Below are 14,375 nucleotides of genomic sequence, written 5' to 3'. Positions count from 1 at the left end.
GTCAATCAATACGGGCACCTGCCTGACTTGATGCCGTAACGAGGAAGAGAAGGGCATTCAACTTAAAATAGGTAAGAGAAGCTAAATGTTCCATCTATGGTGAAACAAGAGCAAAAAAAAAAAAAACGAGAAGATCATTGTGTACAGGGTGATCGTATCGGGTATCAGATATTTACGACGCTCGATGCGTTACTTTAAATGGTAAAAATGGATCAAAATGGCGTTGGTCGATAAACGATCTAATGTCAGAAGCAAATTCGCATCTATCATGATCAGTTGATGTTCAATTTGTGTTAAAGAACCTGCAGAATAGATCGGTAAGATTGTGAAGCTTCATGCAACACATAAACTGATGGCATTGGATATCCTCTAAACCGCGTCTGCCAAGTGTCATTGCGCTGCTAAGAGAGTTTCCTCAGTTTTGGACAAAGTCCATATCTCAGAGGCGTTTGTGAGTACTGGAACTATAAAAGTTCTTTATAGTCGCAGCTTCGTTCGTCGCGACAGGTGTTTTGAGTGGAGAAGTTTCATCAGACTGCTCAATGCTTTGGTAAGCATCCGCTACGTAGGAGAATCCTGAACCAATGATGTCTATGTCATCAGCGTATGCCAGGATTTGGATTGACTTATAGAAGATGGTCCCCGAACTTTCCACCTCCGAGTCGCGAATGGCCCTCTCTAGCGCCAGGTTGAAGAGTAGAGTCCATCTCCTTGGCTCAGACCCTTGGTGGTAGCGAAGAGCCCTGAGAATTTTCCATCCACCATCACCCGCAAGTGACGTTGGTCATTATCGTCCGTACTAGTCTGGTAAGTTTGACCGGGATTCCGAAAGAGCTCTGGCTATGCGGCCGTGAAGTCGATGACGAAATGGAAGGAGTTTAGCTACTGCTCCGCCATCTTCTCCAAGAACTGCTGCATGGTGAAGATTTGATCAGTGGTTGATTTTCCGTTTGGGAATCCTCTCTGATAGTTTCCAACTACCTTGTCAACGAATGGGACAAGATGATCTTGTAGTATAAGGGAGAATATTTTGTAGGCAATATTCAACACCGTAATACCCTTGTAATTGCTGCACTTTAGCTTATCTCCCTTCTTTTATATGGGATAGACGATAACAAGATACCACTCTTAAATTATTATCTGATAACATTCAAAACAAGCTGGACCATCTTACCACGAGTTATCAAAGTCATTAATTTATCCTCTTCCTTAGTATTTAATATATTTTTTTATCTTGGACATTTTTTTAAACAACTTTTCCACCCAGAAAAGCACCTTGTCAGATCTTCACTTGAAGCGCACCAGGAAGAATTGGCGACCAAACTAAATGGAGATAACGCTATGTATACAAAGCATGCTCGCGTGCGCGTTTACGCTTGCGCGAGCGATCATTGCCGATCGATGTTGTTCGCCACAGCTGATCGATTGCGTCAACACTAGCATTCGAACAGTCGATCAAACCGGGCTAACAACCAAACGAATCACCAATCAAGGTCCATTGCAGGAATCAAACCGCTGCTGACCGCGATGATAGCGTCAAACGCACCTTGTGATCGTGTATGGTACGACGCACTGCTTGCCGTATTGTTTTGGATGCATTTGTTTGGATGGATAATTACTATTACGATCACGTGCGATGCAGACAGCAGAAAAAAAAACAAACCCCACTTACAAGATATTTAATAAACACACTACTTTGAGTAGATTACGCGGGTATAGGAAAGATTGCCCGACCGCACCCGCTATTTACAGGTGAACTCGTTTCGTTTGTTACCCTTTGCATCGTCCATCGTGGGGGTGCGTGTGGCGTATGCTGCTTATTTAATCGGTCAAAGATTCTCTACATTTGCCGGTGTTACGTACACCGCAACCAAAACGTACAATTGTGAGTGTTCCAACACAACAACAGCGTGTAAGTCGCTGGGTGTAAAAATTAAGCAGAAAAATGCATTACGTTGAATGAATGAGAGGGTGCATGCAGCCGACCAAGAATGCAACACTATCTGAACAATTACAATACGACAAGCGGATGATGCATTGCGCCGCTGACTAGTGATAGTGTGGGGAATTATTTTTAGTACCTAGAATTAAACGGTGGCTTTCTCTTCTCGTTTTGCCACGAGTGACGAAACGCAATAATCGTGTTGAAACAGAACACACAGTGCCAAATGGTCTCGTGAAGTCAATTTCATGATGCCGCCGCCAGCAGACTGAACCATTTGCTCTGGGCATTCATTCGTAAAGGATTAGTCATAGACAGAAGCAGGTAACAGCTAGTAACATTAACAAAATAAATGTTTGTCTTGTGAGCCCAAGGGTCGGGTATCTCTTCTGGTTCAGACTTCTGAATCTTTCGTGAGGAGTCATTCAAATCAACCCCTCTAGAATGGGGTGCTCTAGTGAAATGGTAGTTGAGGCCACTTTGCACTAATTATGAATGGGAGGAGGATGGATAAGCCTGATTTCACAAATCTTGGCTTTTTTATGAATCTTCTAAGATTCAGAGCGACAAACAGAGATTCAGATTCATTCATTCAGTTCAAAGATTCATTCTGATTCATGAATCTGACTCAGATTCATCCAACATTAGTTTTGAACAGTTAAACAGCATGAATCTGTCTAGAAGAGTCATTCATATGAATCTTTCGTGAGGAGTCATTCAACTCAGGAATCGACTCTCAAAAACGAGTCATGAATCCTCAGATCAGTGGCGGCGCAGTAGTCCCTTGGAATGACTATTGAGAAGGAGCGACCTCATGGACAAACTCCTTGAAAGTCATAAATTTAGGATGATTCATGACTCTTTTAGGATTCAGACATAGAAATAGAGATTCAGAGTCGTTCATTCCATTCTAAGATTAATTCAGATTCATATATCTGAATCAGATTTACCCAACATTAAATATTTCTATCTCGTGTTTTTTGAGCTTGCTCGCTGGCCTTGGCAAATGTTTGAGGTTAACCCGTATTCTGCAAAACTAACTTTCCTGCTAAATGAAATGAGGCTTTTTTTTTTGCTCGAAATGTCCAACTGTTAATAACCGTGTGTCTGCTAATACACACGAGACTTTTCACTAGCAAAATGACACAAACACGCCATCATTAATAAGCAAAATAATCGATCGCTGTTCAGGTGGATGTCTATCAGATCGTTTAAACTATGACGAGCCCATTCATTAGCCGGTGTCGGATGGCTGGAAACAAAACACGGCCGACAGGAATTCAATCCACCAATGCCACTGCTTGCCACCACTAGCGGCCACCTGACCTGACATTCATTTCGTTGTAGAAACGAAACCAGCAAAACCTGGCCAAAACTACGGTTGGTGGTGCAATGCTAAGTACAATCGGTATAATCAACCCCGGTTGGATGACACTGTCACCGTCGAACCGCAGCCATCATCGTTAGAATGTGTAGCCGCATCGACCATATTCGCCCCATTTAGCCCTCCAACCACCAATCAGGCCAGTCGGGAATGTTCCCGTTCCGAGCTTAGCGTTGTTGTTCGATGGGGTTATTTTGCAGTGGATACGTGTTTAGGTTGGTACGAGAAAGGTGGTTATGCGGTGGGTCATACCGACTACCCCTCGCGTGCATCCGAAACCATGCCGACCATTCTCTCGTTGCGCTAACCGACGGAAATCACAAAATTTATAAATAATTACACAATTATTTCTAGTTGTGTCTGGAAGTGCGGAAAACGGTGGTGCGCGATGATGAGCTAATGATGCATCGCGCGATACACAACGGGACGGCAGTGATAATGCACGGTTGAGTTAAAGGATGAGCAACAGCTTTTTGTTCCTGTGCAAAAATGGAAATGGAAAATATGGAATTGGGTATTCCTCCGGTCCGGTCAATCAGGAATCTGGTAGGATTAACTACAGGAAAAGGACGATCTGAGCAGAATTAAAATAGAATTTACTAGTGTGATAAAAGATGCCAAATGACATTAGTTAACATGGAAGCAAAGTAGCAACATTGGGCTTTTTCTTCACATTCTAACCTATCTTAATGTTGAAGAAGCTTTTGTCGAAGTTCAGGACTCTGACTTTACATAATGTACAATTGGATTACAATAATACATACGTAATATTATGAATAAAAAATAAAATAACTTCATATCACTCACATTACTTTATAACTCCATTAAACTCCAGTTCAGTAAACAAAGTATTTCAGGTGAATATTTCGAGCAGTGAACTAGATGGGACCAGGATGAGGTTAAGTGTATCTCCTCCTTTACCGGCACAACAATCTCAAGAGGTCAAGGGCTTGCTTTTTTTTTTTCTTTGATTTTATTTATCCGTATTGAGATAGTCAGTCCTTGGTCCGTCCATTCCAGATTGCTCTGGATGAGAATTTGGACCGGTCCTGTCCTGTGAAAACCAGGCGGCCCCATATATTATGAGTATGAATTCATGAGCAAAATGTACATTTTGTATGCTGTTTTCTAGTTGCTATAGTCATTTTTTTAATTATTCGTTTTAGATCATCATCAAAATCATTCCCAAAACGACTTAGATGGGCTACGATTCGCTTTCGATACGTGTTATTTATAACTCTCGCAACCAAAACTCCACCCCGATTGACATCAGCTTTCAACTGGAACGTGTCCGACAACGTGTTGGCAGGGAATCAAAAAAGAAAACCAGCTGCCCCGCCCTCAATGTACCACCCTCGCCACCGTTGGGGCCACCATTGGAATTGGATTTGCATTCGTGTTGGGTTACTACTGTCGCTGTTTCGCTGCGTGAGGAAATTTAACATTCCTCAGTTCCGATTCGGTTTCGCGACTGACGTTCCACCACGGTCGGTGGTTAAAGTCAAAAGAAAAAAAAAACAGGACACCAATCTCGTGCCACAAAGCGTGTATGTGTATGCCGGAGGCAATTAGGGTAACGGTAACGGGCACACACACACACACGATGAGCCGGGTTTAACATTTCAACCACATTTGCACCCCACGATGGTTGTAACGTAATACAAGGGGTTAAGTTTTGCGATTTAGTAAATTGGTACTATATGGTTTGCTGTCGCGCGTGACTCCGAGGAATTTAATAAAATTACGAGTGGTACAAGGATTGTACGAGAGACGGTTGTAAAAGAAGCCCTACTCAACGTTAGTAATGTTTCACTTGTTCGAAGGTGTGCAAAGTACATGTTGTATCATACTAGTCTACGTCCCTGTTTAGATCAAGCACTTCTTTACTAAGCCTGTTATTTGTTTTTACCCTTATTGCCAGAGTATAAATCAATTTATTAGTGTTTGATCACCTCAATTAAAATGTGCTGAAATTCTGTTGACAGTATATAACATGTTGTGCAGAATATATTTTTTTTGGTTTACATCCTAAAACTATAAAATTGTTATATAACCAAAAAATTTCCTCTTTAAAAAATTAATTATGCTCTCCGGAATGTGTTGATTGCGTTTGGGAACTCCGTCGACAACGCGTTGCCAAGAAACTCGTCTAAATGTTCAACAACTCCACAGCCTCCTAGATTATTGATATCATTCAGCTCGATAGTTCGTTATTGCCACCTTGCTCATCGATTCCATCACCGGTTGCGGTTGTCTGTTAGGATAGAGCCGTATCTTTGGTGGATGACTTCCAGTAGCCGAGTGTAAGCAAGTTCCCTTCACTGTTCACCTACTTACGCGTATGTTGGTTCCATTTCAGGACGACATACTGACGGTATGCTTTGGCGAACCGCACGGAACGAACGTGATTAACCGCCAGCAGGCTAACCAAGCATACTTAGCCCAACTACTCACCGATTAGCGGTCCCAAGCGGTATGATTTTATCCCAGGAAAGCGATACAACAAACACGAAGGCTGCTGGTTTTATCGGCATGGCGTGGTGTTACCGTGTATAAACTGTTGACAGAAGGAAGTTAGTGCCACCGACGGGAGAAAGTTAGACTTTTTCGGATTTTGCCATAGCTAGCAGATGGCGTTAGCTATGATGGCCATAGCTAGCCAAGCGTTTAAAAAGCCATCAAATATAGTTTAGACTTGAGGTTAGCAAGAATAATTAAAAAAATAGAAAGTATATCAATACTATAACATTTTGAAAACAAATTCCAAGAACTGTAGTCTTAGTGGAATTTGAAGAATATTACAATGTTGCTTGGAAATCTCTTAGGCTATTTTCGCTACATTTTTTTGTAACCACTGCTATATCTAATAGCAATATTTATTACTATAAAATTGTACGAGCAAATAATTATTATCCGCAAACATTTGCATTTTTCCTAAGCTTTGTGATCAAAGGCAACACCTATGCACAAACCGACCGCACATTGGGTTGATCTCCCGTGATCGTTCCCTCGAAGCCGAAAGCATCGGTACAAAAGCAAGTGTAAAAAGTGTTGCCTTTTGCAATTAGCACATTGCGTTAGCGAGGAAAACAAGTTGCTGCACGATGCTGCGTCTTAGAAGATGGTAGGTACGTCTCTGTGTGTACGTATCTCCTCTATTTGCCCATTGCCCATTTTCCAGCATGTGACGGTCGCGACCATGATCGTCACGATTGGCTGAACACTAAACGGGTTGTTTGTCGGGGGACAGTGTGACGAATCAGTCGCACCGACCGCACGATGTCGCCAGTGGAGAAATTAATCAATCGCTTTAAATCATCGCACGGGTTGACAAGGCACAAAAAATGAATGTCTAATTTATGAAACAATGGCCCTGACGACGTTACGATCAAGGGCTGTGAGTTTTTTTTCTCTATACCTTAAGGATATCTACTGCAAGGCCCTATCCATGAACTGAAATTCATTGTTTAAAGCTTTGTTCAATGAACAGGTGAACTGAATGATCTTCGCCATGACATCATTTCGATCGTACATGCTATGTTTGTTGGTGGTCGATATTACTTAACTTTCCTATGAAGTTTATATAAAGTTTGATGTAGTTTTACCTATGAACGTGCAAAAAATCACACCCTGCAGCAAAAAAATCACATTTGATTCATGTGCATTCAACCATTAAATTGCTTGCCCGTCGATGCATCCAGGGCGAACATCATGACTTATGGTGGTGTAAAATTAATTTGACACCTCGCAATACATGTGTCGGCTAGGTGGCGGAAAAAAAACATGCTGATTTGTGCATTGTTTCAGGCTAAACAAAAATACAGCACGAGAAGGCCTCATAATTTGATCTCAATCATACACCGAGAACCTTGAAATGGTGGATGCTGTACTGATGTGCACTGATTGAAACAAACGGGATGTTTAAAGCGACGCTAGATTACGGAGAGATAATTTAAATCGTACAATATTTTAATGAATTGATTTAGTTTGATTTTGTGTAATATATTCGTAGCATTCGCTTAAACACGCTTATCCCGCCAAATGACAAACGCTGATTAATGGCAGAAAGCTGATCCACAATTTGTTTGGCGGATTGGCTCATTTAATAAATGCTGTACATCAATTATCCCCTTCAGAATGATTTTTCCAACTTTAACTTCAAATGAAATCAACCGCAACCAACCGCGATTGGATGGAGAAAAAAAAAACGGCACAAACATCAGCCCAGATAATGTCACGGTCGTGAGTGCGGTATGACGCGCGATGCACGTTGATGAGTGCCGTTTCTATTTTGTTCTATTCTTAATTGTTTGTCTTTCACCGGGGGCGACATGCGGTGCGGGCTGAGAAACGGTACAGTCAGCATATTTGTCATGTGGCATCATCGATCGAGCCATTGTTCAACATTAACCATGCATCTGCAGAATGCGCTTGTTATTTACGGTTGAATGTTTACCACCGTAAGCATTTAGTGCGGTATCCCATTTGATGGAATATTTTGTATTTGGTCCCATATAATCCTCGAGCATATCCGGGGGGTGGTAAATTTTCGCAACAATTCCGACCTGCACAAAAAAGGATGTGATCATTTTTGCATCACATTTCGTATGTTGGACGGGTGGTGCATTGTAAGTACAGTTTGATTTGCCTTTCATTGAATGATTTAAATACGTTCCTGTAAACGAATAGAGCAAAACGGATTTAATGTTAAATATTTACAATTTATGCATTGAAGCAGCTGCTCATTTTTCTCATTGTTCTGTACGATAAGTAACAGCAAACATCTGTCTGTATTCGGTATAATTTTATTGTTATATTGTTATCATTGCGTTAAGAACGAGATATTCTTTATCACAGCTTTGCACACAAAAGCTATTTTAACGGATACTTATTATATGATACGGTGCTGGTTTTTGGCGCATACTATTTTTTCGATAGACGCGTGGAATCCGCACTGGATTTCGCCGAAGATGTTCCGTGTGCGGTGGAGGTTTTAAATTCCTTCACTTCCCGGGCTATGGTGGTAAGGCTTACGCGCACACCGTGCTCCAGGTGCACCTTTTCTGTCAGCGATTTTAACGTAATTGTACTGTCCTCGGCAATCCACCGGCGCAAGCTTTCTATTGCTTCCGGTGATAATGCTTTGGGTCTGTTACCACCACGCTTTTTAGCGGCAACTTGCCATGTTTTTTTATACATTTTGATGATACCATACACAGTCGAAATCGGAATGTTCAGTATCTGACTGATGGATGTTGGAGTTGCTCCGTTTTCGTATGCTGTTACTATGCGTACTCTATCTACATCGCTGGTCGTTATGCGCCGAATCCGTGATGCTTTTTCTCCCTTCTTTCGCACTTGTGGTGTGCTTTGGCTGGAACTCATGTCTGGAAGAATATACAAACTACACTATTAGAGTCAGGGAAGTTTTGACTGGAGACAGTTTATTAACGTTAGCTTACTTTGTCCGCACTGTATTATGTATTGTTGAGAGAATAAAGCGAATCTACTTTACGGCCTAGAGAAAGAAAGGCCTGACATGCAAGAAGATGGACTTATCAACATTGGTAACAATCTTATGGTCTCAAATAAGTTCCTACAGTCGATTGAACACGTACGGATCTCAATATATAGAGTACACTCGATGGTAAATGGTTTAAATTAAATAAACCGGAGAAATATTATGTCTGAAAACCAGGAAATAAACACTGCGCTTGCTATACTGACTTTGGATTTTTTTCACTACCTGTTTGACGTTTACAAAAGTCACATTTTCATTTGAATGTGTTTACATACAAGGACTGAAAACTTTACCTTTGGCTTTGGCAGGTATTTTTATTCGATATTTTATTCTTTTTACATTCTTTATGAAGAGATTTATTAAGTTTAGTTTTTGAATATCGTTGTAATAATAATTATGACCACTTGTTTGTGTATTGAAACGTGGAGTTTGAAAAATTTCATGTTATTTTTCTAAACACACACCACTGATCCGTTAAAATATGATGAATAAATTTATCTCGAATCCGCGTAGGTGTTCATCCTGATTATGCAGGACATCAATAACATATCAGCGTATCCTTTCTACCGCTTATTTATCGAAGCGACACTCGATACAGTTAGGATTAGTTACAAAAAAAGAACAAATCTACCATTTATCCATGATCCGATTTATCGCACTTAACGCATATCAATGAAAAGAGCGGCCTACCGGTTGCATGAGCTGGGCACTGAAAATATTGATTTTAGCCAGCTTCCATGGACACTATACCACCGAAAAAGTAGTACCAAATGAGGCTCATTATCATTTGATGTTTAAGGAAAATTCAGCAAACTTTTAGAACGATTTTTCCGTCCACATAAATCGAATCCCGATGGTGTGCGTGGGGTAAAATGTGCTGCGGAAGGTATTTGATTTCGCGCATAAATAAAGCGAACTGTTTGTGAGCGTACTCAATGCATTCGGTTGCAGTTTGCAGGCAAACATGGTTTCTATGCAAACGAGCTGCTTTCTCCCGTCAGCATGATGCACACGTATTGGCAAAGTATGTGCGTAAACGATATGCTCCCCAATGCCCAATACTGTTTCGTAGGAGATGGTTATACACAATTGAGGAAGAATCGGGTGCCGCAAGGACACGCCGGGAATGGAAATGGACCAACGAGGCCAACGACCACACCAGACCCTCTGGTTAGATTATGTTCGATGGGAAACGCAACCGGGATTGGTGCCTGGGAATCGGTGCAAATGAAACATAAATACGTGCGCTAGAGCATAAATTTAAATTTCTATAACACGAATAAATTCTGAATCAATGATCATTTGTTTCCATCTATATTGGCCCAATGCCCGGGGAGTCACGGCGGTCAGGAGTCGGAGGTGCCGGATGCAGGACAAACGATGATAGAAATGTTCAACGCTTTCTCGCCTTTTCCACACATTTATCGTTCGTTTATCATTCTCACCCGGTAGCGTTTTTTCTGATTAATTTTCTCATTTCTTTTACTTGTTTTTTGACTTTTTCACAATTTGGTTTTTCTTGTTTACTTTTTTCAATATTTAATACTCAAAGCACTAATCCCAAAATGGTATGTGCCCTTTTCCCTGGGTGGCTTTTTGACAAGCTTTTTGTGCTTGCTCCCTCTTTATACCCGATGGAATTTGCCCATCTATATGATTTCTTGCCATTTTTATTTGATAGTTTCTGTTGGCTAGAATTAGAAAAGAAATTTTTGAAGTGAAATTTTCCTTGTTTGAGCCATGATAATGGCAAGTGGTCGTTTGAAACAAAAAGTGTGTTATGTCGATAATTTCGTTCTATCTAGCAGTGTGTTCAGTTTTGCATTTTAAAGCATTTATTATAAGGTCTTAAGCAGTTCTATTCTGTCTTTTGTGTAATGTCTTTACGTTTAACGCGACAGCTTAATTTTAACTGTTTAATAAAGAATATTTGTTTGTTTGATGATGTTTAATGTTGGTTTAACCATTTAAATTGCTTGACAAAGATACAGATCTTACAGAAATTGAAAAAAATGCGTTAATTTTAGCAAAAAAATGTGTGTTTTGTAGAAGAATGTACATATTGTATGTTGATGTAGTAGTGGCGATTTCAGTCGAAATGGTCCAATGTTCCATTCATTGCTTGCTCAAATATGAGCTGTAAGGTTTATTAGTTCCGCCAGAGTGATTTCCGGAAAACTGTGCCACAAACTCAATTATGAAACCATAAAAAAATCTGAATCATCCCTGGAAGTGTGATTCTTTACCTTCCGATCGATCGAACAATTTGGCAGAATGTTAAGTGGTGTGTAAAATTCTTTTGAAGGGGGAAGAAAAATCCACCCCAAAGTGATTTCCCCAGTGGATGTAATGATCACGTACGCTCGATTTTCAGGTACCCCATTGACACTAATAATGGCCAACAAAACGGGGAAATCTGGAAGCGGAAGGCTATCGGTGTTTTGTTGAAATACCTTGCACTGTCTGTTGAATTTAGATGCCCTATTTTAAAAGAATCGATTTGGATTACTGTCGTTGCGCCGATTCCAGACGTCCATAGTTGTAAGTAAAATGATTTCAGATAAACCTTAGTGGGAATTCAATTGGAGTTACGATTTTGGAGAAGTTATGCCACATTTTGCAAACAATATCGTCGATTATCCGGGCAACTGCGGGCCGGTTAATCGATTTCTACGGTTAACCGGTCCTTCAGTGTTGTGCACTACCTGAAGATAAACATGGCAGGTCAACACTAAATGCTTTAAATATGTGTTCAATATTAGAAGCTATTGTTGATTAACAATACGGTATATTTTCTACGTAAATCAACTTGATAAAGCCTTTAAAGAAAACTTTCAAGTTCCTCCCAGGCCAACTTGTTAAACCGTTAAAAATAGTCTAAACTATTCTACTGGCTGTTATTTTTTAGCCCACGGATAATCCGCCCGCCGGTTAATCAAGCCCCGGATAATCGACATTTCACTGTAAATGGTTTAGTTTAGTGATTTATCAATTTCAATCATTGCTTAAGGTGTCTAGCAGTTATCTCGCAAATCATATCCTTTTAGCGATACTTGGCACAGCGCCCACTCAACTATGACCTTCGCAATCTGCCCATCTTCGCAAAGCTTACTTAGCTCCCGAAGTACTACCACTTGCTTTGGTGTTTCGCAAAATTTTATCCTCTCATATTATTATTATTTATTTTCGAAGCAACACTCCACCCGCGTCCATGTCCACCAAATCGTTGGCATCGGATGATGTTGGTGAAATTCCGAGAATAATTATCACCATTCCATCCGGCATGCTTTTAGCATACTCGCTTTTAAGCCATCCCAGTCATTGGCCTGCCGACGTGGGATGATGCGATCATGCACCGTCTAGCGACTTGAGACGTCTAGCGACCAAAGAGCTTCGCCAACGTAACGTTTCTATCATATTCTACCAAAAACGACACCCACCGCCAAGGTTCGGCAGCCAACAGCTTGGCCTCTTTCAAGGTAATGGCGTCGATGGTAATGTAACGTTGTTCGTCACAGAGCGGCAGCCCAGACGATTCGTACGATTCCTTGGTTTGGCTCGTTTGATGCATTGCTCACACGGGGTGCGTGAATGCATCGTGCATAACATAAACATAAACCCCTCCACCCCTCCAACAAACCCTTGCGGTCTCGATATAATCAGCGGCAACGGCGGCATCGAAACACAGCTTCGAGTTGTCGGCAAGGGCAATCCATCAGCATTATAGCTTCCATTACTATTTCGACTGCAAGGACGTGTGCAATACCCCCAGCAGAGGTAAGTTTCGTTTGAAAATGTCCGAAATGTGTAACAAGGTTTCGGGTCAAACAAATTGATGTAGTAACCGAAAGAAGCAATGTTGCAAGTTTGGCCGCAGGGAAAGTACTAGAACATCAGGGTCATCAGGGACATCTATTAACTTTTATATAAATTTAGCCAGCAAATCATAGCGGCCATTACTTGCTTTACTTGCTGATTTTCTATATCTGTAGCTTATTAAGTTTTGTTAGTTAAATTTAAATAAAATTCCTTACCCTAACTAATTGCTATTCATGGTTTTCGTTGACACTCTGAGATCTTTTAACCCAGGCATCCCGTCTTAAGATGGGTTAAATTCGTCTTAATTCGTCTTAATTAGCAAGCAACAGTAAGATTTTGCTTTATTTCTTGTTTGTTTCCTCTCAGCTCTCCGAATGAATCACGCTTAATTTGTATTAGCTCCACGTGCCATGGTAAACGTTCGCAACGCGCCACATTTCCGACAGTGGATTGTTGAACTTTTTAGCAAAAAGGCACACGACCGTGGCATGGCGACGCCAACACCGCGGCTCCCTCCGCGCATTGCCGGAAACACGGTCGCGGAATTCAAGTTCAAGTTCGGTGTGGCATAAACTGGAAGCGTGAGTCTGCGAAGAAAAATAGTTTAAGGCTAAGACGGAAACACAAAACCAAACAAAGAGCTGCGTTTAGTGTGAAGCCGACCGGACCGATGCATGCGCGATGACAGGGTGGGAATTTCTCGCTCAATTAGAATGGTGAGAAAACGCTGATGATGGTGTGCTTTTTTCCCGGTAGAGTGCATCGCTGTGACGGTGACCCAGTAGGCTGCGAGTGCAAGAGTGCTGTGTAATTTTGCACCAGCGCACAATGGTTGTTTGATAACAGATATATCCCGCGCTGTGATTCTTGCTCAAGTGCGCACTCTGGTGTGGGTTCAGTACTACCCGGGCGCGATAGTACAGTGTAGGTGAACGGTTGTAAGAATTGGAGTGGTCCTCAAACGTTACGCTAAAATTCGGATGTGGTTCATCCGAAACGGTGGGCAGCCGTTCGGTACGTGCATTGGGGAAATGTTTCATCAATAAGAGCCATCCATGAAGCGGTTGATCTTCTCGTACTACCTACTACTACTACTCCCGCTACTACACCTGCATGCAAATGAGCGTACTCGGTCGAACGCACCATGGAGGTGAATATTTATTTTTAATGTGTTCATTTTCCCTGCAAGAGCGCACTGTTTGTTCCCGCCCCAAAAGTCGGGATGCGTGGCAGCGAACGGCAGTAAAGCGTCCTTCACGCGCTGGACTGTGCTAGTGGGGCGCAAGTGTTAAAAAATTTAAGTCCATTAAATCAACATCATTAAAAGCGTCTGTCTGTGTCCGGTGCCCGCACAGTGCCACAGCACTTGAGTACGGTAGCCTGCGGTGGTTTGATTTGGACGCAGGGAAGTTTCGGCACAGCTTACCTGTCCGTTAATGAGTGCAGTTGGGCATGAGTTTAGAATGCAAATCATGTGAGGAAAAGCACTTGACCGGACTAAACGTGGATTGATTAAAATTGTACAATCGCGCAGCAAATAATTGCTGCTGTATCGAAGCTTTTTGCTTTGCTGTGCAAATAGACGATGTGTGGGAGATTAGGGAAATGTTGCACTGTGATAAGCTGCTTTGGGTTTAGTTTTAGATTGATTTTCCCTGATTGCAAAGGTAAAGCTGCCTTTCTAAACACTTCATATATAGCGCATTTGT

At 41.5% G+C, this 14,375-nt stretch overlaps 1 protein-coding gene across 1 annotated transcript; it reads right to left on the bottom strand.

The window, feature by feature from the left end:
* Positions 1-8,249: 8,249 nt before the first annotated feature.
* On the bottom strand, positions 8,250-8,711 carry LOC128711051 (uncharacterized). Its single transcript, XM_053805918.1, has one exon. The coding sequence runs from the start codon at positions 8,709-8,711 to the stop codon at positions 8,250-8,252; it is 462 nt and encodes a 153-aa protein (XP_053661893.1).
* Between the last annotated feature and the right edge of the window lie 5,664 nt (positions 8,712-14,375).

This window comes from Anopheles marshallii, chromosome 3 (genome assembly GCF_943734725.1).
Source record: "Anopheles marshallii chromosome 3, idAnoMarsDA_429_01, whole genome shotgun sequence".
In the NCBI taxonomy this organism is placed as follows: Eukaryota; Metazoa; Arthropoda; class Insecta; order Diptera; family Culicidae; genus Anopheles; species Anopheles marshallii.
The sequence above is the reverse complement of the archived record's forward strand: the minus strand, read 5'-3'. Positions and strand labels throughout refer to the sequence as shown.

Excerpts from the sequence above, each read along its gene's own strand:
- LOC128711051 (XM_053805918.1), bottom strand. The coding sequence starts at position 8,711 with ATGAGTTCCAGCCAAAGCACACCACAAGTGCGAAAGAAGGGAGAAAAA.